Raw genomic sequence first — 26,844 nt, 5'->3', positions numbered from 1 at the left:
ATATGATGGGGGTCAGAGGTCAGCCTGTCCTGCCTGTGCCCTGTGGGGGGGCTTAGGAGTGCAGGCAGGTGTCGCCGCTCCGCTCGGTCACAGTAAGGGTGAGGAAGACGGCAGGCGGAGACTCGTCTTTTTGTCCCAGACAATCCTGCTTGGCTCAGTGATCCGTGAAATTGGTCCAAGTCTCGGACGGTTCTGGGTTTCCCGGGAGACCTGCTGGATGGGCTCCCCAGCCACAGGGCTGGAGATTCCTGCTCTACATGAAGGGCCTTTTGGGGTCACAGCCCAGCACGATGTGAGGTCTCTTGAACCCCCCGAGACCTGAGGACAGCGGTTAACCTGCGTGTTTGTCCCGACCCTCTCCGGGCCCCGGGCCCCGGGCTCCGGCTCTGCACGGCTGGACCCTGCAGGGTGAGACGTACAGGAGCTCAGCACCCTGCGGAGGCCGAGTACTGGAACAGGAGGCCACCCAGGCCAGTTCAGTCAACAACTCCTTCACCAGGCAGTGTCCGCCTCTCATCTGCTAGCGGCTTCAGAAGCGTCTCCCCAAGAGCGCTAGGGACAGGAGCAGGTGTCTCCCCAGGTGCTCTGGAGGGAGCTGTGGGTGTCTCCCCAGGTGCACTGCAGGGAGGTGCAGTTGTCTCTCCAGGTGCGCTGGGGGGTCAGGTGTCTCCCCAGTTTTCAGGGGCACAGCCCTGTTTCCCAGGACTCTGACTTCCAGATGTGGGAGAGTTTGTGAGGGAGAGTCCAGGCAACAAGCAAATCCTGGCCAGCAGCTCTCAGGATGCAGGCGGGAATCTGGAGCTTCATCGCTGGGGGTGGGGAGAGCCGAGGACACTGCTGCCCTCGTCTCCTGTCCCGCCAGCGGACTCCTCTGCTCAGCTCCCACAGAGGGACACCAGCGGAAACTCCGGGCATGTGGCTGTAAAATGGAACAGAGCGCTTCTCTGTACACCGAGGGTGGTGGGAGTCTGGAACAAGCGGGCCCAACGAGCAGGTGGAGCTGCTGCCTTGGCCTTCTGGAGCCCTTCTGTGCGATAAAGCCCGTCAGGGAAAGACTCCCCCCGCGGGCGGGCGGGTTCGAGAGGCGCTCCGGTGACGATGCCGCGCTCGGTGTCTCGGCGCGGGGGGGAGAGGAGAGAGAGATTTATTTACACACGCGCTGCGGAGGCGCACACACGGCGGCGCGCAGGGCCGGAGACAGCAGGCGAGATGGACGGCAGAGAGTGAGTATCCTTACCGCGGCGCCGAGCAGGACCGGGCCGAGCCGTGTGTGTTCCGGATGCCGACAGCGATACGAGCCCCCGCCCGGCAGACACCGTCACCCCCTGGATGCCGGCTGGAAGCAGGATTTTCCGCTTCACCCCCTCCGCCGCGCGCGCGCGCAGCCCGTGTCGCTCCCGGGACCGCTCGTGCGGCTCCGTGGGGCGCGCGCTCCGGTCGGACGAACGTGCTCGCTGGGGCTCGTGAGGCGCTCGCGCCGGGACCGGAGCCGCTGTCAGACCCGCCGGGACCGCCCGGCGCTCGGCGGCTCCTGATACTTCACGTTAACGAGAAAGTTGTTGATTTTTTTCCGCTTTATTTCAAAACAGGTGTTTGTCTTTTAACCCCTGTATCCAATCCATTAACATTTGAATTTGAAAGTGGGATCTGTATAATGTTTTAACCCCCCCCGCGATATGTGTCGCCTGCTGAGAAACCGCAGATGTATTTCGCTAGGAATTACGGATTAAGTCGGACAAAGAAATGTTTTGGCCGGCTTTCAATGTCGAACATGTCCATTTTACAGTGCGCTCTGTGTAGATGAGGTTTACAGTCTCATGCAGACAGTGTCTTCTGCGCTTTCTTTTTGTGTCGGAGCACAATTGTGTGGTCTTTCAACTCGCTCGGCGAGACGGAACTGCTTTTTCTGGTCACCATGGCAGTCTCCCCTTTCTGTCACAAGCCCCGGCGGATGGATCCGACTCGGCCCGCCCCTTCGGCAGCCGGCGGGGAGTGCTGCGGCCCGGCGGCGGCGGCGGCGGAGGGATCTGCAGCGCGAGGGCGAGGGAGGAACGGTCGCAAAACAAAAGAGGCGAAGCGGCTCCGACTCTATGCCCGAGCGCGCGACTGCGAGCGAGCCGTGTGGGGCGCGTGTCGGTCCCCCGTGCGAGTCCGAGTTCTAGGGAGAGCGCGAGAGCAGCGGGCCCCCCTCGCCAGCCCGCGTGGAAACTTTCAGAGCAGAGAAGAGGAGTCCAGCAGCCCCCCCCCCCCGCCCGCAGCTCGGCGGACCGGCCCCGGAGAAGCCATGGAGCGGAAAAGGTGGGAGTGCGCGGCTCTCCCCCGGGGCTGGCGGAGGGAGGAGGTGACCCGGAGGTCGGGGTTGTCGGCGGGGAAAAGCGATGTCTATTACTTTAGGTACTGAGCGAGGGGCGGCCGGGGGAGAACACGCGGACGGGTTTGCAGGGATAAGTATGGGGGGCTCGCGGGGGATTGGGGTTCCCTCTTCGCGTGCACGGGAGAGGAAGAGGCGAGTCGGGGGGGGCCCGCGGTGCGGTGCGGGAAGCGAGTTTGCAGCGCCGAGGAGGAGGAGGAGGAGGAAGAGGGGGCGGTCGTGTTTGCCGTCCGGGAGCTTCGCCGCGCGGGTGGGTGCAGGCGGCTCGCGCCGGGAGGGAGCGCGTGTGCGCCGGCCTGGCTCCGGGGAACCTGCGCGAGAGAAGCTCGCTCGAGTTCTCGCGGCGCTGTCACGTGTGGCAAGAGTTCCTGTCGCGACAGAGGCGCGCGGTGCGGGAGGCAGGTTCGGCGCTGTGACCGCGCGCGGCGGAGGGACCCCCGGCGGGGGACCCCAGCTGTCAGACTGGTGGGGCGTTGTGACCCGCCCTGCAGGGTCGGGGATCAGGGGTCCCCCGGTCGAACCTCCTTGTGCTGCGTCCTTCCTGTGTCCAGCTGTTAGCCCAGGGGTCCCTGCGCCCTGTGGGAGGGGAGAAGAGGCAGCGCCCCCCCCCCTCGTGACTGTACCCCTGCGCCCCTGCGCCCCACTCTGTGTGTCAGTGTTCCTCCTGTACCCCGCTCTGTGTCAGTGTCCCCCCTGTGTGGCTGTACCCCACTCTGTGTGTCAGTGTTCCTCCTGTACCCCACTCTGTGTGTCAGTGTTCCTCCTGTACCCCACTCTGTGTGTCTGTGTCCCTCCTGTACCTCGCTCTGTCAGTGTCCCCCTTGTGTGGCTGTACCCCTGCGCCCCGCTCAGTGTGGCTGTACCCCTGCGCCCCGCTCCGTGTGACCGTACCGGACTGTGCCTGAGAGTGTGTGAGAGTGTGTGAGAGCTGCCAGCTGCGGTGCTGCGCTGTAACGTGTCCCCCTGCCCCGCAGCCCCACAGGAAAGAAGTTCCGCAGCAAGCCCCAGCTGGCCCGTTACCTCGGCAACTCCATGGACCTCAGCTCGTTCGACTTCCGCACAGGGAAGATGCTGATGAGCAAACTGACCAAGAACCGCCAGCGGCTGCGCTACGACACCAGCAGCCAGGCCAAGGTGAGGGGGGGCGGGAGGAGAGAGAGAGGGGGGCCAGGGGGGTCAGGAGGAGAGAGAGAGGGGGGTCAGGAGGAGAGTGGGGGGTCTCGGGGGGGAGTCAGGTCGAGGGGGAGTCAGGTGGAGAGAGTCAGGGGGGTTAGGAGGAGAGTGGGGGGTCTCGGGGGGGGAATCAGGTGGAGGGGGGGTCTCGGGGGGGGAGTCAGGTGGAGAGAGGGGGGGGGCTCGGGGGGGAGTCAGGTGGAGAGAGAGAGGTGGGGGGTCAGGAGGAGAGTGGGGGGGCTCAGGGGAATCAGGAGGAGACAGAGAGGGGGCTCTGGGTAAAGGGAGGGTTCTCGGGGTGTCTGAGTTGGCTCCACCCGCCCCCCGAATGCGGGCAGGATGTGTCAGTGCTGACGTGAGCGTGTCCCCTGTGTGTGCCGAGCAGGGCAAGCCCGATCTGAACACCTCCCTACCGGTCAGGCAGACGGCCTCCATCTTCAAGCAGCCGGTCACCAAAGTGACCAATCACCCCAGCAACAAGGTGAAGACCGACCCCCAGAAAGCCATCGACCAGCCCCGACAGGTGAGCTCCTCCTGCTGTCCCCTCTCTGAGCCCCCAGGGCCACAGCAGCAGCAGGCCAGGCGCAGGCAGCTCTGCTGGCTCCGTCACCCCTGACCCCTGACCCCTGACCCCTGACCCCTGTGTCTGCAGCTGTTCTGGGAGAAGAAGCTGAGCGGCCTGAGTGCCTTCGACATTGCGGAGGAGCTGGTCAAGACCATGGAGCTGCCCAAGGGCCTGCAGGGTGAGGGGGCGCACACGCGGGGCGGGGGGGCGCAGGGGGCGCTGCGCAGGGCGTGACCTCTCTCTCTCTCTCTCTCTCTCTCTCTCTCTCCTCCGCCAGGCGTGGGGCCGGGCTGCACAGATAAGACGCTGCTGTCGGCCATCGCCAGCGCGCTGCACACCAGCGCGGCGCCCATCACCGGCCAGCTGTCCGTGGCGGTGGAGAAGAACCCGGGCGTGTGGCTGAACACGGCACAGCCCCTGTGCAAGGCCTTCATGGTCACGGACGAGGACATCCGGTACGGGCCGCGCGCGGGCCGGGGGGCCGGGGGGCCGGGGGGCCGGTGCTCACTCACTCACTCACCCTGTCTGTCTGTCTGTCTGTCCGTCGCGCAGGAAGCAGGAGGAGCTGGTGTACAGCGTGCGCAAGAAGCTGGAGGAGGCCCTGATGGCCGACATGCTGGCCCACGTGGAGGAGGCCTCCGGCGACGGAGAGCTGCTCAAGGAGGAGGCGAACGAGGACATGGAGGAGGTATAGCGAAGGTGAGGCACTGAGGGCTGGAGCCACCAGGGGGCTCGTGGGCAGTGTGGGACAGTGGGTAGAGCCGAGAGAGAGAGGGAGAGAGGCGGTGTGGGACAGAGGGTAGAGCTGAGAGAGGGAGAGGGAGGCGGTGTGGGACAGTGGGTAGAGCTGAGAGAGAGAGGGAGAGAGAGGGAGGCGGTGTGGGACAGTGGGTAGAGCTGAGAGAGAGAGGGAGGGAGGCGCTGTGGGACAGTGGGTAGAGCCGAGAGAGAGAGAGGGAGGCGGTGTGGGACAGTGGGTAGAGCTGAGAGAGAGAGAGGGAGGCGCTGTGGGACAGTGGGTAGAGCCGAGAGAGAGGGAGAGGCAGTGTGGGACAGTGGGTAGAGCTGAGAGAGAGAGGGAGAGAGAGGGAGGCGGTGTGGGACAGTGGGTAGAGCTGAGAGAGAGAGGGAGGGAGGCGCTGTGGGACAGTGGGTAGAGCCGAGAGAGAGAGAGGGAGGCGGTGTGGGACAGTGGGTAGAGCCGAGAGAGAGAGAGGGAGGCGGTGTGGGACAGTGGGTAGAGCCGAGAGAGAGAGAGGGAGAGGCGGTGTGGGACAGTGGGTAGAGCTGAGAGAGGGAGGGAGGCGCTGTGGGACAGTGGGTAGAGCCGAGAGAGAGGGAGGGAGGCAGTGTGGGACAGTGGGTAGAGCTGAGAGAGAGAGAGGGAGGCGGTGTGGGACAGTGGGTAGAGCTGAGAGAGAGAGGGAGGGAGGCGCTGTGGGACAGTGGGTAGAGCTGAGAGAGAGAGAGGGAGGCGCTGTGGGACAGTGGGTAGAGCCGAGAGAGAGAGAGGGAGGCGCTGTGGGACAGTGGGTAGAGCCGAGAGAGAGAGAGGGAGGCGGTGTGGGACAGTGGGTAGAGCCGAGAGAGAGAGAGGGAGAGGCGGTGTGGGACAGTGGGTAGAGCTGAGAGAGGGAGGGAGGCGCTGTGGGACAGTGGGTAGAGCCGAGAGAGAGGGAGGGAGGCAGTGTGGGACAGTGGGTAGAGCTGAGAGAGAGAGAGGGAGGCAGTGTGGGACAGTGGGTAGAGCTGAGAGAGAGAGGGAGAGGCAGTGTGGGACAGTGGGTAGAGCTGAGAGAGAGAGGGAGAGGGAGGCGGTGTGGGACAGTGGGTAGAGCTGAGAGAGGGAGAGGGAGGCGGTGTGGGACAGTGGGTAGAGCTGAGAGAGGGAGAGGGAGGCGGTGTGGGACAGTGGGTAGAGCTGAGAGAGAGAGGGAGAGGGAGGCGGTGTGGGACAGTGGGTAGAGCCGAGAGAGGGAGAGGGAGGCGGTGTGGGACAGTGGGTAGAGCCGAGAGAGAGAGAGGGAGGCGGTGTGGGACAGTGGGTAGAGCCGAGAGAGAGAGAGGGAGAGGCGGTGTGGGACAGTGGGTAGAGCCGAGAGAGAGAGGGAGGGAGGCGGTGTGGGACAGTGGGTAGAGCTGAGAGAGAGGGAGGGAGGCGGTGTGGGACAGTGGGTAGAGCTGAGAGAGAGAGAGGGAGGCAGTGTGGGACAGTGGGTAGAGCTGAGAGAGAGAGGGAGAGGCAGTGTGGGACAGTGGGTAGAGCTGAGAGAGAGAGGGAGAGGGAGGCGGTGTGGGACAGTGGGTAGAGCTGAGAGAGAGAGGGAGAGGGAGGCGGTGTGGGACAGTGGGTAGAGCTGAGAGAGGGAGAGGGAGGCGGTGTGGGACAGTGGGTAGAGCTGAGAGAGAGAGGGAGAGGGAGGCGGTGTGGGACAGTGGGTAGAGCTGAGAGAGGGAGAGGGAGGCGGTGTGGGACAGTGGGTAGAGCTGAGAGAGGGAGAGGCAGTGTGGGACAGTGGGTAGAGCTGAGAGAGAGAGGGAGGGAGGCGGTGTGGGACAGTGGGTAGAGTTGAGAGAGAGAGAGGGGGAGGCGGTGTGGGACAGTGGGTAGAGCTGAGAGAGAGGGGGAGGCGGTGTGGGACAGTGGGTAGAGCTGAGAGAGAGAGGGAGGCGGTGTGGGACAGTGGGTAGAGCTGAGAGAGAGAGGGAGAGGCAGTGTGGGACAGTGGGTAGAGCTGAGAGAGAGAGGGAGGCGCTGTGGGACAGTGGGTAGAGCTGAGAGAGAGAGAGGGAGGGAGGCGGTGTGGGACAGTGGGTAGAGCCGAGAGAGAGGAAGGGAGGCGGTGTGGGACAGTGGGTAGAGCTGAGAGAGAGAGAGGGAGGTGCTGTGGGACAGTGGGTAGAGCTGAGAGAGAGAGAGGGAGGCGCTGTGGGACAGTGGGTAGAGCTGAGAGAGAGAGGGAGAGAGAGGGAGGCGGTGTGGGACAGTGGGTAGAGCTGAGAGAGAGAGGGAGAGGCAGTGTGGGACAGTGGGTAGAGCTGAGAGAGAGAGGGAGGCGCTGTGGGACAGTGGGTAGAGCTGAGAGAGAGAGAGGGAGGGAGGCGGTGTGGGACAGTGGGTAGAGCCGAGAGAGAGGAAGGGAGGCGGTGTGGGACAGTGGGTAGAGCTGAGAGAGAGAGAGGGAGGTGCTGTGGGACAGTGGGTAGAGCTGAGAGAGAGAGAGGGAGGCGCTGTGGGACAGTGGGTAGAGCTGAGAGAGAGAGAGGGAGGCGGTGTGGGACAGTGGGTAGAGCTGAGAGAGAGAGGGAGAGGGAGGCGGTGTGGGACAGTGGGTAGAGCCGAGAGAGGGAGAGGGAGGCGGTGTGGGACAGTGGGTAGAGCCGAGAGAGAGAGAGGGAGGCGGTGTGGGACAGTGGGTAGAGCCGAGAGAGAGAGAGGGAGGCGGTGTGGGACAGTGGGTAGAGCCGAGAGAGAGAGAGGGAGAGGCGGTGTGGGACAGTGGGTAGAGCCGAGAGAGAGAGGGAGGGAGGCGGTGTGGGACAGTGGGTAGAGCTGAGAGAGAGGGAGGGAGGCAGTGTGGGACAGTGGGTAGAGCTGAGAGAGAGAGAGGGAGGCAGTGTGGGACAGTGGGTAGAGCTGAGAGAGAGAGGGAGAGGGAGGCAGTGTGGGACAGTGGGTAGAGCTGAGAGAGAGAGGGAGAGGGAGGCGGTGTGGGACAGTGGGTAGAGCTGAGAGAGAGAGGGAGAGGGAGGCGGTGTGGGACAGTGGGTAGAGCTGAGAGAGGGAGAGGCAGTGTGGGACAGTGGGTAGAGCTGAGAGAGAGAGGGAGGCGCTGTGGGACAGTGGGTAGAGCTGAGAGAGAGGGAGGGAGGTGGTGTGGGACAGTGGGTAGAGCTGAGAGAGAGAGAGGGAGGGAGGCGGTGTGGGACAGTGGGTAGAGCTGAGAGAGAGAGAGGGAGGGAGGCGGTGTGGGACAGTGGGTAGAGCTGAGAGAGAGAGAGGGGGAGGCGGTGTGGGACAGTGGGTAGAGCTGAGAGAGAGAGGGAGGCGGTGTGGGACAGTGGGTAGAGCTGAGAGAGAGAGGGAGAGGCAGTGTGGGACAGTGGGTAGAGCTGAGAGAGAGAGGGAGGCGCTGTGGGACAGTGGGTAGAGCTGAGAGAGAGGGAGGGAGGTGGTGTGGGACAGTGGGTAGAGCTGAGAGAGAGAGAGGGAGGGAGGCGGTGTGGGACAGTGGGTAGAGCCGAGAGAGAGGAAGGGAGGCGGTGTGGGACAGTGGGTAGAGCCGAGAGAGAGAGGGAGGCGCTGTGGGACAGTGGGTAGAGCTGAGAGAGAGAGAGGGAGGTGCTGTGGGACAGTGGGTAGAGCTGAGAGAGAGAGAGGGAGGCGCTGTGGGACAGTGGGTAGAGCTGAGAGAGAGAGAGGGAGGCGGTGTGGGACAGTGGGTAGAGCTGAGAGAGAGAGAGGGAGAGGCAGTGTGGGACAGTGGGTAGAGCTGAGAGAGAGGGAGGGAGGCAGTGTGGGACAGTGGGTAGAGCTGAGAGAGAGAGGGAGGCAGTGTGGGACAGTGGGTAGAGCTGAGAGAGAGAGGGAGAGGCAGTGTGGGACAGTGGGTAGAGCTGAGAGAGAGAGGGAGAGGCAGTGTGGGACAGTGGGTAGAGCTGAGAGAGAGAGGGAGGCGCTGTGGGACAGTGGGTAGAGCTGAGAGAGAGAGAGGGAGGCGGTGTGGGACAGTGGGTAGAGCTGAGAGAGAGAGAGGGAGAGGCAGTGTGGGACAGTGGGTAGAGCTGAGAGAGAGGGAGGGAGGCAGTGTGGGACAGTGGGTAGAGCTGAGAGAGAGAGAGGGAGGCAGTGTGGGACAGTGGGTAGAGCTGAGAGAGAGAGGGAGAGGCAGTGTGGGACAGTGGGTAGAGCTGAGAGAGAGAGGGAGAGGCAGTGTGGGACAGTGGTTAGAGCTGAGAGAGAGAGGGAGAGGCAGTGTGGGACAGTGGGTAGAGCTGAGAGAGAGAGGGAGGCGCTGTGGGACAGTGGGTAGAGCTGAGAGAGAGGGAGGGAGGTGGTGTGGGACAGTGGGTAGAGCTGAGAGAGAGAGAGGGAGGGAGGCGGTGTGGGACAGTGGGTAGAGCTGAGAGAGAGAGAGGGGGAGGCGGTGTGGGACAGTGGGTAGAGCTGAGAGAGAGAGAGGGAGGCGCTGTGGGACAGTGGGTAGAGCTGAGAGAGAGGGAGGGAGGTGGTGTGGGACAGTGGGTAGAGCTGAGAGAGAGAGAGGGAGGGAGGCGGTGTGGGACAGTGGGTAGAGCTGAGAGAGAGAGAGGGAGACCACAACCTGGCCATAGAAACTGGGCGACACAGGCAGACCTGGCTGTCCAGAGAGGACAGGCTGTGCTCCCACTGCCAGCGGGGAGAAATAGAGACAGAGGTGCACTTCCTACTGCACTGTGACAGATACTCTGGGATTAGAGAAACATTCTTCCCTAAATTCAGAAATCTAATCCCAGAGTTCCCACACCTGCCAGAATCACAACGGGTCCCAATCCTACTGGGAGAGGGAGGAGGGAACTCAGTTGAACTGGCAGCCCAGTATGTGATCTCCTGTCACAGCCTGAGGAACAGTGAGTCTGTCTCCCAATAATGCTCCAGCCGCCTACAGAATATGTCAATATTGTATAATATGTCTTTGTTGTAAATGTCTGTAATATGTCTGTAGATTTTATTTTACTTCTATTTTTTTTTTGTTTCATGTAAATATCATTACTTTCATTTGCTTTGGCAACACTGATTGTACCCATCGGTCATGCTAATAAAGCACCTTGAATTGAATTGAATTGAGAGGCGGTGTGGGACAGTGGGTAGAGCTGAGAAAGAGGGGGAGGCGGTGTGGGACAGTGGGTAGAGCCGAGAGAGAGAGGAAGGGAGGCGGTGTGGGACAGTGGGTAGAGCCGAGAGTGAGAGGGAGTCGCTGTGGGACAGTGGGTAGAGCTGAGAGAGAGAGAGGGAGGCGGTGTGGGACAGTGGGTAGAGCTGAGAGAGAGAGAGGGAGGCGCTGTGGGACAGTGGGTAGAGCTGAGAGAGAGAGGGAGGCGCTGTGGGACAGTGGGTAGAGCTGAGAGAGGGAGAGGGAGGCGGTGTGGGACAGTGGGTAGAGCTGAGAGAGAGAGGGAGAGGGAGGCGGTGTGGGACAGTGGGTAGAGCTGAGAGAGAGAGGGAGAGGGAGGCGGTGTGGGACAGTGGGTAGAGCCGAGAGAGAGAGAGGGAGGCGCTGTGGGACAGTGGGTAGAGCCGAGAGAGAGAGGGAGAGAGGCAGTGTGGGACAGTGAGTAGAGCCGAGAGAGAGAGGGAGGCGGTGTGGGACAGTGGGTAGAGCCGAGAGAGGGAGGGAGAGGTGTGGGACAGTGGGTAGAGCCGAGAGAGAGAGGGAGGCGCTGTGGGACAGTGGGTAGAGCCGAGAGAGAGAGGGAGGTGCTGTGGGACAGTGGGTAGAGCCGAGAGAGGGAGGGAGGCGCTGTGGGACAGTGGGTAGAGCCGAGAGAGGGAGGGAGAGGTGTGGGACAGTGGGTAGAGCTGAGAGAGGGAGGCGCCGTGGGACAGTGGGTAGAGCTTAGAGAGGGAGGCGGTGTGGGACAGAGACAAGGGGAGTCCTGATTGCTGTACTGACCTGCCTGCCCTGTTGTCTGTCTCCAGGACGAGGGGTGCTGGAGTTCGGAGTCGCGGGTTCCCCAACGCCTGCACAGCACGCCGCCCCAGATGGCCTGTTACCCCTCTCACCCCGGACTCCGTGAACCCCCACCCCCCCCCACAGCTCCCCCGGGCCTGCCCCCGCAGCCCCGGACCGGCGCACTGGGCAGGAGGCTCTCGCGGGGCCGAGGGGGCCGAGGGGGCCGAGGGGGCAGCAGGTGTGTGGGGACCTGTTTTTAACTGTTCGTGCGCTGGCCGGAGCGAGGCTGAAGAGGGGAAGAACGTGTGGCCCCCGGCAGCCCTGTCCCAGCCGCTGCCCAGGGTGTCCCTCAACACTTCCGCTGGGGTCTGAATCAGGGCTGCTGGGGCTTCGGGGCCCTCACAGTAATTGGGGCACCCCCCCCCCCCAGTCCGGTGCAGGGGAGTGTGAGATCGGTGCGATCTCTCGACCGAAGGCGCTGCTGTTAGTGTTTGATATTGCGCTTCATGGTGGCATCGATATTCGCGGTTTTAGGTGGGATGGGGTCCCAGGAAGGCGACCCCCTCAGCCTGTGTCCCGGGGCTGAAGTGTTCGGCTGCTCTCAGCCTTCTGGGGTTCAGTGTCACCTGACCAGCTGCACACGTACAAACACACACGCACACACTCGTACACGCGCGCACACACTCGCGCGCAGACACACACGCGTCCACGTAGTTGGGTGCACGCTTTCGTGCACGCGTGCGCACACTCAGACACGCACACATCTGCACGCACGCATACATGCACGCGCACACACACACACACAAGTGTGACGCCACGCACACGCTCTCGCACGCCCGGTCACTCTGGACTCCGGAGCCGCCGCAGCCCGGCCTCGAGCGGGGTTCCTCTCCGGCGCGCGGGATCGCCCCGAGACTGGCGCGGGGACGAGGACGAGCCTGAGCGCCGCGCGTTTCCTGTCCCATACCAGCATTTTGTAAAATCCAAATACAAACTTTTATAAATAAACGACTGCTGTCTGGCCTGCTTGTGTCTGTGGCTCGTTCCGGCCGGTCTCTGCCTGCGGGTGGACGAAGAGATTGAGGTATTTCGGTGCGGCTGCTGTGGCCCAGAGGGGTCTGTCCCGGTGAGAGCCGTCCTGTCCGCTGCGAGCCCGGCGGGGTTTTAGTTTACCCAGGGTCGTGGTCTGGCGAGGTGGGACCCCCGTGTGCCTGTCCTCACTGGGGGGGAGAGGAGAGGAAGAGAGGGGGACGACCCGGACTGCTGCTCTCCTGGGTGGAGGGAGGACAGGTGAGGGTGGTGCTGTGGCTCAGGATCTGTCCCTGTGGCTGGGAGGTTGCCAGTTCAAATCCCGCAGCCGGCAGAGGAATCCTACTCCGTTGGGCCCCTGAGCAAGGCCCTTAACCCCAGCTGCTCCAGGGGCGCCGTATACATGGCTGACCCTGCGCTCTGACCCCCAGCTTCTCTTCCTGTCTGTGTCTCATGGAGAGCAAGCTGGGGTCTGCGGAAAGACACATTCCTAATGCAAGAAATTGTATAGGGCCAATAAAGTGATCTGATCTTAAATCCTCACCTGGAAGGATAGCAGACCGGTGAAGAGCCGCGGTGGAGACGTCCAGTGGTAAAATCGTGCAGCTTCGCCTTTTGCACTAAGGAGCTCAGACACGTGCTGTAGTGGCAAAGCCTGCGGTCTGTAAGAGCGGCCGCCTTGTTGATCCGGGATGTGTAGACCGGCGAGACTCCTCGCGTCAGCGTGGAGCCCGGGTGCCGGCAGTGCCAGCAGGGGCTGCGATGGATTCAGACGCCGGCGCTCGGAGGGGGTCGCACAGAATCGCGCTGCAGCCTGATCCGGTTCGATGCCGGCAGGACCGCAGGGCTGGGTACTATGGCTGGTGGTGGACCCAGGGGTGGCGCTGTGCCCTCTGGGCCACAATCTGCTAACCGAGCCTGAGGACAAGTGCGCGAGATTTCCCGGCAGCCGACAGGCACTGCAATCAGAGGGCAGTGGATATCGAGGTAAGCAGGGGGCGGTCGCAGTCTGGCCGCCCTGTCCTGCCAGACCCGGGTGTCTCAGGTGTGGAAGTGGGTGCAGCAGCTGATCTAGAAGCAGGACAGCTCGCCTGTCCCGTGCCGAGTGTCCCGTCAAGATCACAGAGCGAGGCTCGGATTTGATGCGGTCCTTTGTGTCGTGTGATTACCGTGTGTTTTCTGGCTCAAGCTGTGACGGAACAGTGTGTTACTCGACCTTCAGACGGCGAATACACGTCTAAATATACCAGCATGCTGGGCGCGTGATTTGAGTGGGCACACTGGGCAGCGCGCGGACACCGCTTCGAAAAAACGAGCCAGCAACAGGCCACGCCCGGCACGTCTGGCGTCCGCACAGCCACGCCCCCCCTCCCCCCGCCGCCGCCGCGACGACGTCGTGCGTGCCGCTTGTCAAGCGTGCCGCTGTTGCGTGGCCTTTGAACCCATTGTTGTGTCAAAGGTGACGTCACCGCCGTGTGCGGGGAGACGGGCTGAGCGGCGTGCGGTGCGCCAGGCGAGACAAAGGAGGCGGACGGGAGCCCGGAGAGAGGGAGACGCGGAGTGAGAGAAGGAAAGGTGGAGAGACAGTTAGGAAGGTGAAAAAGAGAGAGAGAGAGAGACACAGGCCGGAAAGAAGAGCCGTCCGGGGAAACAACACTCAGCGAGCCCATACCCAGCTGTCCCTTCCAGCTCACACGCTTTCCTGTAGCGCCCACAAAAAATTACCCGCACCCCTCTTTCCTCAGCTCGGAGACCGAGGGAGGGCGAGAGAAGTGAGTGAAAGAAAAGCTTCTGAACATTTTTTTTTAAAGAGAGCAGTGGGAAGGCAGGAGAAAGCAGACTTCGCTGTTCTTGTCGCTGGGACAGACGCGCCGGCAGCCGCCGCGCTCCCGAACCCGCCGCCCCCCTCACCCCACCCCTCCGCGAGGGACCTGGCCGAGCCCCGAGAGGACAAAGGGGCGCCGGAGCTCGGGGTGTCTCTGACCAGCGGGCTTTCCTCGGGAGCGCAGCCCCGCGACCCGGCCGGCCGGCCACGTGGAAGAGAGAAACAATGGGGCGCGCGAGGGCGAGGGGGTGAGCGCGCGGCGGCCAGAGGACGAGCGAGACCGGAGCGGGAGCCCAGCGGGCGCGAGGACTCGCCTTCTGCCCCGGACACCCCCGCGCGCGGCCCGGGACCGCGCCGGCAGCCAGCGGTCGGCCGAGGGCGGGCTGGGCGGCCCTATGGTGGCGCTCGGGGAACATGCCCAGCTCCCTGTTCCACCCAGACATCATGGACACTGAGACGGGCGTCGGCAGCCCGCACGCCGGCATCCTCCTGGGCGCCGAGCCCGAGCCGGGGTCCCAGGACGGGGAGCCGCAGGAGAGCCTCCGCTTCGCCCTGGGCCAGCTGTCGCTCCTGGCGGGGGAGCGGCTGGACTGCGGCGGGGCGGCGCGGGCCGATGCCCTGGACCCCGCGCCGGCGGCGGAGCCCGTCCCGGGGGGGGTGGGGTTCGCCGGCCTGCAGGTCCTGGAGCCTCCGGGCTCCCCGCCCTCCTGCTCGCCCCCGGCCGAGATCTACTGCCCCGCCGGCTTCCACCTGGACGGGGGCTCCATGCTGGGCGACCCGGGCGCCGCCGTGATCGGGAGCCGCAAGCGCAGCGTCAACATGACGGAGTGCGTGCCCGTGCCCAGCTCCGAGCATGTGGCGGAGATCGTGGGGCGACAAGGTAGGCTGAGCTTCCCGGCTGCCTTTGTGCGACATCCGCGCCCGGACCGCGAGGGGTCCTGGCTCTGCTGGGCTCGCGGTGGACGGGACGTGGGGGGCGGCGGCTGTGTGTTTTGGGGTGCTGCGCGCTCACACGCACGGTAGAGTTGAACGGGCTTCTTTTCCACCAGCGCGGCCCGGGTGCGAGTCCAGGGTCGGGGCGGGGGGCGCTGTGGGGGGGAGGAGGAGGGGAGGGGGGGGAACGTGCCAGACAGTAGTGCTCAAGGAGTCTGGACATGTCTGCGGTGGTCCCGAACAAAGGACGCGGACACGCGTGGGGCCGCTCTTGGGTGCAGGTCCCTGCTGCAAACATTTCTGAACAGCATTTGTCAAAACGCTGTAGAAAGAGGCGATAGCCGTCATGAAGCGGCCCGGCGTGCCGCAGTCAGAGCCGACACTGAGCAGGGCAGCCCGGACGGGTCGCTCACACCGCCCCGGTCACCTGTTCTTCAGGCCCCGTGCGGTGACCCGGTCGCTGCTCTCGGCGCGCTTGAAGGTCCCTCTGAGCAGAGCTGCGGCGGCTCAGCCATCAGCCATTGTCCTTTGTTTGAAAAAGCCATGCTTTCTGCCTTCCTCGATGACATCACAGGCGCGGCGCCCCATTGGCCAGCCGGCTCGCCCCGCCCACTTTTAAAGAGACAGGAGGCCTGGGCCCCGAGCGGTTCCGTTCTCGGCGCTGGGCGGCTCGGGGCACAGAGCCCCGGTTCTGCTCTTCAAGAGGGGCTTAACGTCATCCGTGCCCACAGGCAGGAGCCCCATAGTCAGGGTCGTCTAAAAAGCAGACGAGCTGCACCCTGTATCCCTGTGCTTGAGGAGGCCCTGTGTTAAGTTTCAGAAAACAAAGTCCTGTGGTTTTTCTTTGTTGCTGCTCTTTAATTTTTACTTCAAGAACAGAATGTGCTGGGCAGTTATGAAGCCCTGCACACAGATCTCTTTCCTGAGGTCAGACTGGCTTTTTTTTTTAGCACAGACGAGTACCAACGCTGCGGCTGGTTTTGTCTGGCTTTTATAATAATAATTCCTCGCACTTATATAGCGCTTTTCTGGACACTCCACTCAGAGCTCTTTACAGATCCTGGGGATCCCCTCCATCACCACCAGTGTGCAGCCCCAACTGGATGCTGCACCAGTCCGCCCCCCACACACCAGCTCTCAGTGGGGAGGAGAGCAGAGTGATGAAGCCAGTTCAGAGATGGGGATTATTAGGAGGCCATGATGGGTAAAGGCCAGGGGGAAATTTGGCCAGGACACCGGGGTAACACCCCTACTTTTGAGAGACGCCCTGGGATTCTTAAGAGTCAGGACCTGTTTTATGTCGCATCCAAAGAAAAGCGCCTTTTTACAGTACAGTGTCCCCGTCACTATACTGGGGCATTAGGACCCACACAGGCTGCAGGGTGAGAGCGCCCCCTGCTGGTCCCACTAACACCTCTTCCAGCAGCAGCCTTAGCTTTCCCAGGAGTCTCCCATCCAGGTACTGGCCAGGATCTCACCCACTGGGCTCCAGTGGGGCTGGGAGCTGCAGGGCGACAGAGCTGCTGGCAAAGGACTTTGTTACCTTGTTACTGGGCTTAAAGCAGATGTTACACCCCTCTCCCCCCCAGGCTGCAAGATCAAGGCCCTGCGGGCGAAGACCAACACCTACATCAAGACGCCGATGCGCGGCGAGGAGCCCGTCTTCATCGTGACCGGCCGCCGCGAGGACGTGGAGATGGCCAAGCGGGAGATCCTGTCCGCCGCCGAGCACTTCTCCCTGATCCGCGCCTCGCGCTCCAAGGCGGGGGCCGGCCCCGGCGGCGGCGGCGGCGGCGGCGGGGGGCTCCCCGGCCCCCCCAGCCTGCCGGGCCAGACCACCATCCAGGTGCGCGTGCCGTACCGCATGGTGGGGCTGGTGGTGGGGCCCAAGGGGGCCACGATCAAGCGCATCCAGCAGCAGACGCACACCTACATCGTGACGCCCAGCCGCGACAAGGACCCGGTGTTCGAGGTGACGGGCATGCCGGAGAACGTGGACCGCGCCCGCGAGGAGATCGAGACGCACATCACGCTGCGCACCGGCGCCTTCCTGGACCTGCAGGGCGACGACGACTTCCACAGCAACGGCACCGACGTCAGCCTGGACGGGCTGGGCGCGCTGGGGCTGGGGCTGGGCGCCGCGGCGGGGCTGTGGTCGCGGGCCGGCGCCGGGGCCCCCCCCCCCGCGCTGCGGCACGCCTCCCGCAAGGCGGGGGCGGCGGCGCCCGCGGCGTTCCTCAACGGCTCGGCGGACGGGCCGGGCGGCGGGGGGCGGGGCCTCTCGGGCAGCGGCAGCCCCACCAGCCCCTTCAGCACGGGCAGCTCCGGCTTCACCTTCGCCGGCGAGCCCGTGCCCGGCGTGCCCGCGGAGGAGCTCGGGTTCGAGTTCGGCGCCGCCAACATCTGGGCGCCCTTCGCGAACGGCGCCAGCGGGCAGCAGCAGCAGCGGCGCAACAGCAGCACCCTGACGCCCCGCCTCTCGCCCACCCAGCCGCTGGAGCCGGCGCCCCCGGAGCACCCGCTGGCCCGCCGCGCCCAGAGCGACCCCCTGAGCGCCCTCTCCTGGCTGCAGGCTGGCGCCGCGTCCTTCTCGGGGGGCAGCAGCAGTGGGGGCAGCAGCACCGGCTACTCCTCCTGCTCGGCCTCCTCCCTGCCGGGGGGCTCGCCCACTGACTCGGAGGGGGGCGGCGGCGCCGGGCCCGGCGGCGCGCTGGGCCCCTCGAAAGGCCCGGCGGGCCCGGGCTCCGGCGCCGGCGCCGCCCGGGACTGCTGCCTGTGCTTCGAGAGCCAGGTGACGGCCGCGCTGGTGCCCTGCGGCCACAACCTGTTCTGCATGGACTGCGCCGGGCAGATCTGCGAGTCGCCGGAGCCCGAGTGCCCGGTGTGCCACACCCCCGCCACGCAGTGCATCCGGATCTTCTCCTGACGGGACAGCCGCCCTCGGCACAGGAGCTCACTATACCCATGACAATAATACTGACTGCAGCTATTTCAGTAATAATAACAACAGTAATAATAATTACAGCGAGGCTGTGAATCATGTGGTCGTTGCGAGGGGGGGTGGGGTTGTGCTGTTGATCCGATAGAACCGGTTTCAGTCCCAGCAGCTGCGAGGTCAGGGGAGAGGCGCTGGCACGACGCCTTCTCGCTCAGACGCCGGTTCGGGTGCGGTGTAAATAGTCCTGTACATAGAGATTTTATTCTTGCAGCAGATCTCTGCCGGTGTTTCAAACGGGGAATTGCATTGAGATTTTTTTTAAGGTATTTTTTAATTCAATTCAAGCTGCAACAGTCTGATGCACTTTTTTTTAAGCCGAGTTTTGTAAAATTGAGGTTTTGGGGCGGGTGGGGGGGAGGGGTTGGGGGTGAATGTCTTTTTTTTTTTTGAATCAAGAGTTTTATCTTGTTCACCTGGGAGTCGTACGTGTTTCTCTGGTGCAGGGCTCTCAGCACGGCGACGAGGACAGCCCCGTCACGCAGCAATAAGGTGTGCGAGGTCTGCGGGCTGGCTGGGGGTTCGAAGCCTTGAGCAGTCAGGGTGGGGGTTGGACTTGCCCCTGTCCTCGTAGGTGGCACCGGCCAGTCACTGCCCTGTTACCTGTGGGGGCGGTACTGGTGTGCTTGGCTGGGGTCCAGTTCTTGTGGCCTGGTTGCTCTCTGCCCCTGCCTGTGGCAAATTGGGCATCCCAGTTGAAACGCAGTACAGCTCTGATTCCGGAACCAGGCCCGGTCTGATTTTCACCAGCCGTCTGGCGACCAGGGTCTGGCCACGTCCCCCTCAGGCACCACTGTGTCCCCATTACGGCCGTGGCGCCCTGATGTTTGCCACCCGCGGGTGCGTATCGGCCGTGTTCGTGCGCCAGGTGTTGAACGAGACCGCCTTGACGGCCGTTCTGCTGAGACGAGTATGGGAGTTGAGGAGCCCGGTTACCAGCTGTATGATGAAGCACTGAAGGCGGAGAGCCTTGTGCCTCGTGCCCGCGGTCGGCAGGTCCGATGCGGGTGGGCGCTCACTGGTGAGGGCGTGACGGACAGGGCTGCGGTCTGACCGCCCGAGGGAAAGGAACGTCCCCAGCGCCTGAGCTGCGTTCGCAAGTGAGAAACCCAGCACAAGAGCAGAGCAGCGCGTGCCATCGCAACGCCTTCGAGCTGTGTGCAGGGCCTGAGGCATACACTCATGGGGACAGGCTCCCACAGTGCAGGAGAGTGCTCATTTAATTGTGGCAGGGCAAGACCTGGTGCGATAGGGAGTCATGGTGCAGGAATGATTCTTTGTGTGTGTGTGGGGGGGGTTCTTATAGATTTATTTATAGAGTTTTATTTTCTTGTCCCGATGTCTGGCGTAAGAGAATTGCCTGCCTTTACCCCAGTTTTCCGAAGTCCCTGTCCACAGCCTCCCCTCACTGCGGGGGCTCGGGGCAGAGGCCGCAGTGCGCCCCTGGAGTGGACAGCGAGCTGTCCAGCACGGGTCAGAGCGTGCGGACCCCGCCAGCCCCCCCCCCCCCCTCCGGGCTCTCCCAATGGGCCCTCCAGTTGGAGCCGGAAGACCCGTCTTCCTCTCGTTCTACTGTCCCTGCTCTGCAGGACCCCCAATCTGCCCCTCGCTCCGACACGCCCTCCTCTGTGCTTTTGGGGTGCACACCAGGGTTGTCGGGTGGAAGGGAGGTTTCCGTCTCGCCCCTCGGGTTTGTGGGTCTCTATGCCAGAGTGTTATGGAATTTTTTTGGGGGGGGAGGGTCCCCCAGAAAGGAAGGTGGGGTACCGGGTCCCCAGAACAGCCTGGCACAGTTCTGCACACGCCTGCTCCTGGGTGGGCTCCTGGGTGGGCGTGAGCGACCCCAGGGCAGGCGGCCTGTTCCCCTGTGAGTGACCCCCGCAGGTCGGGTGACCCCTGTCCTCGACTGCCCCAGTCCTCCTGCCGGCTCGGTCCGGTGCCCAAGGAGCCGTATGGCGCTCCGGTGTGGCAGAGGGGCAGAGCCAGTGCGTGACTGGAGTTCGCCGCGCAGCTTTCGGAGAGACCAGCATCCTGCCGAAGAGCAGCTGCTGTTCGAGGCAGAGTCCCAAGCACTTCCTGTAGCAATGCCCGTCGCAGCAGCGGTGCTGGGATACGTGGGGCGGGGGTTGTAGCATGCTGCCCGGTGTGGAAACGTGACCTTTACAAGACGCGTTACCCAGCGGCGCCCTCTTTCAGGCCGGTGACGCAAGTGCAGGAGCCCTAGCTGGAGATGTCTTTATCTCCAGCTGGCGACGCCGCTCGTGTGCGCCTGGGGTCCCGACTGACCCCCCGCGCGACCCCTCCGGTTCCCTCCTGTGCTCTTCAGAGCCCGCGGAGCAGTTCTTGAGTGGAGCTTGTGGGCCGGTGGGCGCCCGTGGGCCTGCTCAGCTGCTGGTGGCAGATGAAGTCCTCGAATGAGACTGCTGCTCGCAGGCGCTGTGTGCGGACAGAGGCAGCCTGAGCAGATCCCGTGTGTATTTGTCCCTTTCCTCCTTCTCCGAGACGCTTCCGAAGCTGCGGAGACAGAGCTCCTGCTCCTCTCTTCCCCTCCCCCTTTCGTTCTGTCAGCCCAGGCCGCAGCTTCGGCTGTTGAGAAAAGGGCAGCAGGTCCAGTCCAGTAGTGAGCTGGTGCCTCTCTGCAGACCTGCCTGTGTAAATAGCTGACTTCTCAGTTCAGCAACCTTCTGTGCCCCTGGAAACGCGACATCATCATCATCATCATCATCATCATGACGAAGAAGAAGAGGAATTTATATCTGCTGTGCTCTGTTTGCATCTGCATGTCTTTAAGTTGTCAGACAGTGGCTCATATATTTTTGCTTTGTGAGCTCATAAGCTTGCTGTTAATTACTGACCCCTTCAGACACGACAGTCCCCGATGGTAATGTGACCCTTTATGATGACGTAGGGAAAAACTTGTTTCTTTTCTGTAAAATGTAGGCAATTTTTACCAGGAACAACAAACGCATAAAATTTATTGAATGAGATATTGAAGAACAATTTTATTTTAAATGGATGGACTTTTAACGTTAAGGCAAAGTACTTATATATATTTGAACTGACTCGACGGTAATGAGAGAATTGTATCAAGAGTTTTATTTTGTACGCTTCTTTAATAAAGACTTGTTTTTGTTTGTTTTTTTACATTAAAATGGGCTCCGGTGTGTTTATTTGCTTTTACCTGCATTGAAAGAAAGATTAAGGGGCAAGGAAGGCGTTGGGAAAGAAGACAGCTGGAGATCTGCCCCCTGTCCTGGAGTCGGCTCTTTGTCTCCCCCTAGTGGAGGTGTCTGTCTCCAGCGCAGATCTGTGCTGCCTCCTCTCTCCCTGCTTCTTCACCCTCCACAGTCAATTCAATTCAAGGTGCATTATTAGCATGACTGATGGGTACAATCAGTGTTGCCAAAGCAGATATAAAATAATAAAATTAACACAAAACAAAAAATCTACAGACATTTACAACAAAGACATATCATACAATTTACATATACTGTAGACAGGTGGAGCATTACTGGGAGACTGTCTCACTGTTCCTCAGGCTGTGACAGGAGATCACATACTGGGCTGCCAGTTCAGCTGAGTTCCCTCCTCCCTCTCGCAGTAGGATTGGGACCTGTTGTCATTCTGGCAGGTGTGGGAACTCTGGGATAAGATATATGAATTAAGGGAAGAACGTTTCTCTAATCCCAGAATATCTGTCACAGTGCAGTAGGCAGTGCATTCCTGCAGTCTCATCAGTACAGTCTCTGCCTCCTCCACAAGCTAATTAAGACTGGTCTTGTTTTGAAAATTAGAACTTTTGCAAATATTTTCTGGAAATGAGGGTGAACCAGTGCAGAATTTTGGCACCATCAGTGAACATTTGAACTTGGTATGTATTTTACTTGTGCAGTCATTTATGTCTTACTCTTCACACTGTCCTCTGGATTGTGCAGTCAAACCTGTGTACCTGCTGGAGGCCCAGCTCAGGTGGGACTGTATCTCCTCCAGCTCGCAGGCTGGTGGGTCTGCTGGTCTTGGCTGTGCTGGAAGGGTTGCAGGAGTAGGGTGTAGGCCGGCACTAGACGATGGCCCCCCAGACTCCTTCACTCTTTCTCTGCTGTCTCCCTGCTGAGGGTTAACTGTTAACCTGTGTGTGTGAGTCTCTCTCTCTCTCTCTCTTCGTGGTGCAAAGGTCTTCTTTATAATCTTCTTCCTGCAGAGAGACTCCTGCTGAAGCCAGAGACAGATCATCTTGCTTTTGGGGGAACTCCTATGCCTTCCCTGGTGAAGCTCCAGAGCCATGCCTGCCTCAGAGCTGTACACCAAGGTAAGAGCCTGTCAGGCCCTGGGGGACGCTGGCGAGATGCTGCTCTCCTGCTTGTGTTCGCAGGACACAGGACCCCCTGGGGGCAGGACCCCAGCTGCACTGATCAGTCCCTCTTCCTGGTCCTCAAACGTTATGTCCTCTTGTGTGTGTCCCTCTGCGCTGTCCCCTTTGTGTGCTTGTGTGTGTCCCTCTACACTGTCCCTTGTGTGTGTTTGTGTGTGTGTGTGTCCCTCTGCGCTGTCCCATTTGTGTGTGTGCTTGTGTGTGTCCCTCTACACTGTCCCATTTGTGTGTGTGTGCTTGTGTGTGTGTGTCCCTCTGCGCTGTCCCATTTGTGTGTGTGGTTGTGTGTGTCCCTCTACACTGTCCCTTGTGTGTGTTTGTGTGTGTCCCTCTACACTGTCCCCTGTGTGTGTGTGTGCGCGCGTGTCCCTCTACACTGTCCCCTGTGTGTGTGTGTGCGCGCGTGTCCCTCTACACTGTCCCCTGTGTGTGTGTGTGCGTGTCCCTCTACACTGTCCCCTGTGTGTGTGTGCGTGTCCCTCTGAGGCCTGCAGGTTCAGGGAGACACAGGGTTCAGTTCACTGAAGGGTCCGTCGGTCTGAGCCTCAGGGCTCTGTGAAGCTTTCAGCCTGTGTCTTTGCTGCAGGGCTCAATTCTCTACAAACTTATTAGATATCCATATCGGGCCAGCTGAGCCCCACTTTTACACGTCCATGCCAGCGTATGTACGGGGGGTTTGTGTGAAAGCAGTGAGCACACAATTTTGTTGTTTTTGTGTAGTGTGCTGTGCTCAGCAGCTGACTCACATGCAAAGGTGCTTTAGTTACTGCATGTGTTGCTATGATAACCGAGCTGCTGAAGTATGTTTTAAGTACAAGCAGAACTCCGCAAGCTCATTGCACAGCGACATTACTCTGTGAGTCCTGCCCATGACCCGTGTGACAGGGCTCGAGGCTTTAAAGACTTGTAAAGGCCGTTTTATTACTGGAAAGAGCTCAGTCAGCTGCTGTGTGGGTGCTCCTTGCATCCCAGGCACAGATAATGAGTAATCCGAGCTGTCAGAGACAGGGATGACAGGCGTTAATTTTTAACGAGAGACCAGGTTTTTATGCTGATGAGACACAGGGGCCACCCTGGTCGCTGACCCTGTGTAACATTCGCGCCTGATGCTGCTGGGAAGTGTAACAGAGACTGGGAGCAGATTCCCATTGCACAGCAGTCCGATCCACTCTGGGATTTGCCGGCTGCAGGCACGCTTGTCGAGAAGCAGATGCTGAAGAGAGGCTGGAGAGAAAACCTGAAGTGGACTGCAATGCGGTGTAGTGGGTGTGTGATCCACTGTGCTGTCCGCGCCAGTGACAGTTCCCCTCTCTCTCCACCAGGGGGCGCGCGTGTGGGTGCCGGACGCCGAGGCCGTGTGGGCGTCGGCCCAGCTGCTGCAGGGGTACCGGCCCGGGGAGATCGAGCTGTTCCTGCAGCTGAGTGACGGCAGGGTGGGTCCCACTCCCGCCGGTGATGTCATCGCCGCGTTCTGCCTGGGGGCTGGCACGTGGCGCGGCGTGGCGTGGCCTGGTGTGCTGCCTCCACCCAGCCCAGGACGGGAGAGGTGCTGCAGGAGGCAGACGGTTCGCCTGCCTCTGATCTCATCGAACCCGCCGCCGTTCCACTCTGCTTGGTGTTACTGTGCCAGCCCGGCCCCTCGCTGTGGCTGCCCTCTGTCTGTCTGCTGACCGCAGGCGTGGGCGTCGGTCCCAGCATTGCGCCAGGCAGTCGCTCTGCACACACCTGCGCAGGTGGCGCAGCTGAAACCCGAGGCCTGTCTCTGCTCGTCTGCTCAGGGTGTTAAAAGACATCTCCCTCTCCTCCTTTCTCTGCCTCTCTGTCTCTCCCTGCCCCTGCAGGAGGTACGGTACCCCGTGACCGGCCCGGGGGCCCTGCCCCCCCTGGGGAACCCCGAGATCCAGGACGGGGAGAGTGACCTGACGGCGCTGAGCCACCTGCACGAACCCGCCGTCCTGCACAACCTGCGCCTGCGCTTCCTGGACTACAGCTGCATTTACACCTACTGCGGTAAGGGGGCGCTGTTCCTCGGGCCCAGCTGCTTCGCTCTTTAGCTCCCTGTGAGCCACAGAGAGTCCATGTTTCACTGGGGCCTCGCAATTACAGTAATGAATTGATCTGATTGCTTGATTACCAAGGCAGTTCAACTCCCCTGCCTGGCCATGTGGGCAGTGAGGGTGTCAGAGGATCTGGAGTCCGTTGGCCACTCTGCCCGGCTCTTGTCGTCTCTTCTCTTTCAGGTTTTCCAGCAGGTTTCCATGCTGCTGGGCTTAAGCCTGGTGTCTCCCAGCCAGTAGCTTCCCCGGAAAACCACTGTCTGCTGTCAGCTGAGAGCTTGAAGCTGTATAAACCTGCCTCCATTCCCTGCTCCTTGCACTTGCTCACAGTCTCCTGTGCAGCTTGTGCTGGAAGCGTTGCTGTTTTGTACTATTACCACCCGCTGTCACCAAAAAGCGCAATCCCTCATCCAGGACCCCAGCCACAAACTGCTCTACCCCCGCGCTCTGGCAAGCGGTACAGCACCATTAAAGCCCAGACCACTAGACTCAAGAACAGCTTCTGCCCTGACTGCAGTGCACATCCTCAGCAGCTCTCTGCAGTGCCTCAGTGCACCTCTCACCTGCACTTCTGACTTGGACACTTTGGACCACCGTGTTTTTTTCACTTCTTCACATATTGATTGGTATCTGCAACATGTTTATTGTTCTGGTTGTTACTATTAATTATGTACCGTTTTGTAATGTGATGTCTGCACAGTGTGGTGTCGTCCGCCGTGTAGCGGAGCTAGTTTGGACACGGTGACGTCATCGCCCTCCCTGCGCGCAGCAGGGACCTCAGCCGCCTGGGCTGGGGGAGGTCTCCTTTAGCTCACTGGGCTGGTTCCCTGTGGCGTTACGCTGGAGACCCGGATTCGCGCCCCAGGTGTTGCGGGACGAACCGGCGGGGTGGAGCGGCAGAGGGCACGAGCCCGCGCAAAACCGCGACGGTCACACTGTACTGAATGTACTCTAATCTAGGTCTACCTACCTATTATTTCTACTTTGATTATTACATGACTGCTAGCTCTGTGAATCCTTGTTATTCTAGGAGAAAAAAACTTAAACTGGGAGACAACTGATCTTTTGGGAAAGACCCCTCTTCCTGTAGAAGGTGAAGCACAGGAAGCGAGAGGAGGACGGCATTCAGCGTTGCACAGGCTGCAGGGCTCTCCCCAGTGGGGCCTGACGCAGACGTGCGGCGCCAATCCCACCTCCCCCCTGCACATTCCTTCAGGGATAATTTCTAATCCACTCGGGGGGCATTTCAATCCGTTCGGCTCCTGGAGAATTGCTGTTGCTCGAGGTTTCCGTGACGGCACTTGAGCGAATTAGCCAGTTGTCTCCCAGGGTCACCTGGGTCTGTCTGTCCCAGGCATCGTGCTGGTCGCCATCAACCCCTACGAGCAGCTGCCCATCTACGGCGAGGAGGTGATCGATGCGTACAGCGGCCAGGACACCGCCGACATGGACCCCCACATCTTCTCCGTCGCCGAGGAGGCCTACCGGCAGATGGCCAGGTCAGGGGTCAGATGGTCAAGGGTCGAGGGTCATGGCATGGCGGTGTGTGCCATGTGTCGTACCTGTCAGGTAGTGGAATTCCAGCAAAGGTGTGAGTGATGCAGGAATATCCACCATTGACGGGTCTAAGCCTCAGACCGCTCAAGGTTCGAATGTTAGGTGTAATCAGAGGGTGGGACTTTGCTGTGCAAGCAGCGAGATCCCAATATGGATTTTGTTCTCTTTTGTTCCCGATCTCTCCACGCCCTCAGAGAGGAGCGGAACCAGTCCATTATAATCAGTGGAGAATCCGGCGCTGGCAAAACCGTCTCGGCCAAGTTTGCCATGCGATATTTCGCGGTGGTCGGGGGGTCTGCCCGGCAGACCAGCGTGGAGGAGAGGGTGCTGGCCACCAACCCCATTATGGAGGTATGGGGGGCAGGGGTGGAGTAGAGCTGGAATGTGGGGTTGTCTGTTGAGCTGGGAAGTGTTGGGCTGTGGAGTTCCACCAAGCGTGGGGCACTTGAGAGTGTGGGAAGGGGGGCGTGGTCACATGGAGCGTGGGTAGGGTTATGTAAATCAGGTCAACTTTGTAACTTGTGTGGGCGTGGTTATATAAATTGAAAGGCTGGCGTGGGAGGAGTTGAATTGTTATGAGATGTATAGGAGGCGTTAACCCCTGGTTGATCCTTGTGTGACCCCTCCTTCCCCAAGGCCTTTGGGAACGCAAAAACGACCCGGAATGACAACAGCAGCCGCTTTGGCAAGTACATCGAGATCGGCTTCGGCTGCCAGGGTGACATCATCGGGGCCCACATGAGGACCTACCTGCTGGAGAAGTCCAGAGTCGTCTTCCAGGTGCCTGATTAAAAGAGATGCATGCTGTAAATAAATCCAAGCTTACGAATACGACTGATACCACCGACCTACGCAATGGCCGAGGAGGGCCAGTGGGTGGTGTACTCAGTACGCGTTCAGCTGCTGGCACTTGGTAATCAGCAGGAGCTCATACTGACCAGACATGGAGTTCAGGCAGAGCAGTCTGTCCAGAGATAATAATAATAATAATAATTGCTTACACTTATATAGCGCTTTTTCTGGACACTCCACTCAAAGCGCTTTACAGGTAATGGGGATCCCCTCCACCACCACCAATGTGCAGCCCCACCTGGATGATGTGATGGCAGCCATAGTGCGCCAGAATGCTCCCCACACACCAGCTATTAGTGAGGAGGAGAGCAGAGTAATGAAGCCAATTCATAGAGGGGGATTATTAGGAGGCCATGATTGGTAAGGGCCAATGGGAAATTTGGCCAGGACGCCGGGGTAACACCCCTACTCTTTTCGAGAAACGCCCCGGGATTTTTAATGACCACAGAGAGTCAGGACCTC

At 61.1% G+C, this 26,844-nt stretch overlaps 3 protein-coding genes across 5 annotated transcripts in view; all 3 read left to right on the top strand.

The window, feature by feature from the left end:
* The first annotated feature begins 1,170 nt into the window (after positions 1-1,170).
* Positions 1,171-11,786, top strand: mbd3b (methyl-CpG binding domain protein 3b). 3 transcript variants are annotated; one of them, XM_088907914.1, is made up of 7 exons: positions 1,171-1,223; positions 3,346-3,505; positions 3,930-4,067; positions 4,197-4,287; positions 4,387-4,564; positions 4,662-4,808; positions 10,789-11,786. In XM_088907914.1, exons 1-6 carry the CDS (start codon positions 1,210-1,212, stop codon positions 4,801-4,803), a joined length of 723 nt encoding a protein of 240 aa, XP_088764040.1. In that variant the 5' UTR covers positions 1,171-1,209; the 3' UTR covers positions 4,804-4,808; positions 10,789-11,786. The 3 variants fall into 3 exon arrangements, with proteins under 3 accessions (XP_088764040.1, XP_088764039.1, XP_088764038.1); XM_088907913.1 differs by lacking the exon at positions 1,171-1,223 and adding an exon at positions 1,468-2,298; XM_088907912.1 differs by lacking the exon at positions 1,171-1,223 and adding an exon at positions 1,972-2,394.
* Positions 11,787-14,030: 2,244 nt separating this feature from the next.
* Positions 14,031-17,884, top strand: LOC148813737 (RNA-binding protein MEX3B). Its single transcript, XM_088907766.1, has 2 exons — positions 14,031-14,496; positions 16,139-17,884. Exons 1-2 carry the CDS (start codon positions 14,031-14,033, stop codon positions 17,473-17,475), a joined length of 1,803 nt encoding a protein of 600 aa, XP_088763892.1. The 3' UTR covers positions 17,476-17,884.
* Positions 17,885-21,826: 3,942 nt separating this feature from the next.
* LOC148813736 (unconventional myosin-Vb) overlaps positions 21,827-26,844 on the top strand; it is a 28,717-nt gene continuing 23,699 nt past the window's right edge. Inside the window, exons 1-6 of the mRNA XM_088907581.1 lie at positions 21,827-21,853; positions 23,239-23,349; positions 23,758-23,926; positions 25,328-25,472; positions 25,725-25,881; positions 26,167-26,310. Of these exons, the coding sequence (XP_088763707.1) occupies positions 21,827-21,853; positions 23,239-23,349; positions 23,758-23,926; positions 25,328-25,472; positions 25,725-25,881; positions 26,167-26,310 (753 nt within the window). The remainder of the gene's footprint in view (positions 21,854-23,238; positions 23,350-23,757; positions 23,927-25,327; positions 25,473-25,724; positions 25,882-26,166; positions 26,311-26,844) is intronic.

This window comes from Atractosteus spatula, chromosome 28 (assembly GCF_055471065.1).
Source record: "Atractosteus spatula isolate fAtrSpa1 chromosome 28, fAtrSpa1.hap1, whole genome shotgun sequence".
NCBI lineage: Eukaryota > Metazoa > Chordata > Actinopteri > Semionotiformes > Lepisosteidae > Atractosteus > Atractosteus spatula.
This window is presented reverse-complemented; position numbering and strand designations above follow the sequence as displayed.

Excerpts from the sequence above, each read along its gene's own strand:
- mbd3b (XM_088907913.1), top strand. The coding sequence starts at position 1,916 with ATGGCAGTCTCCCCTTTCTGTCACAAGCCCCGGCGGATGGATCCGACT. Across the intron at positions 4,288-4,386 it reads GCTGCCCAAGGGCCTGCAGG|GCGTGGGGCCGGGCTGCACA; the intron begins GTGAGGGGGCGC and ends CTCCTCCGCCAG. Across the intron at positions 4,565-4,661 it reads GTCACGGACGAGGACATCCG|GAAGCAGGAGGAGCTGGTGT; the intron begins GTACGGGCCGCG and ends TCCGTCGCGCAG.
- LOC148813737 (XM_088907766.1), top strand. The coding sequence starts at position 14,031 with ATGCCCAGCTCCCTGTTCCACCCAGACATCATGGACACTGAGACGGGC. Across the intron at positions 14,497-16,138 it reads GGAGATCGTGGGGCGACAAG|GCTGCAAGATCAAGGCCCTG; the intron begins GTAGGCTGAGCT and ends TCTCCCCCCCAG.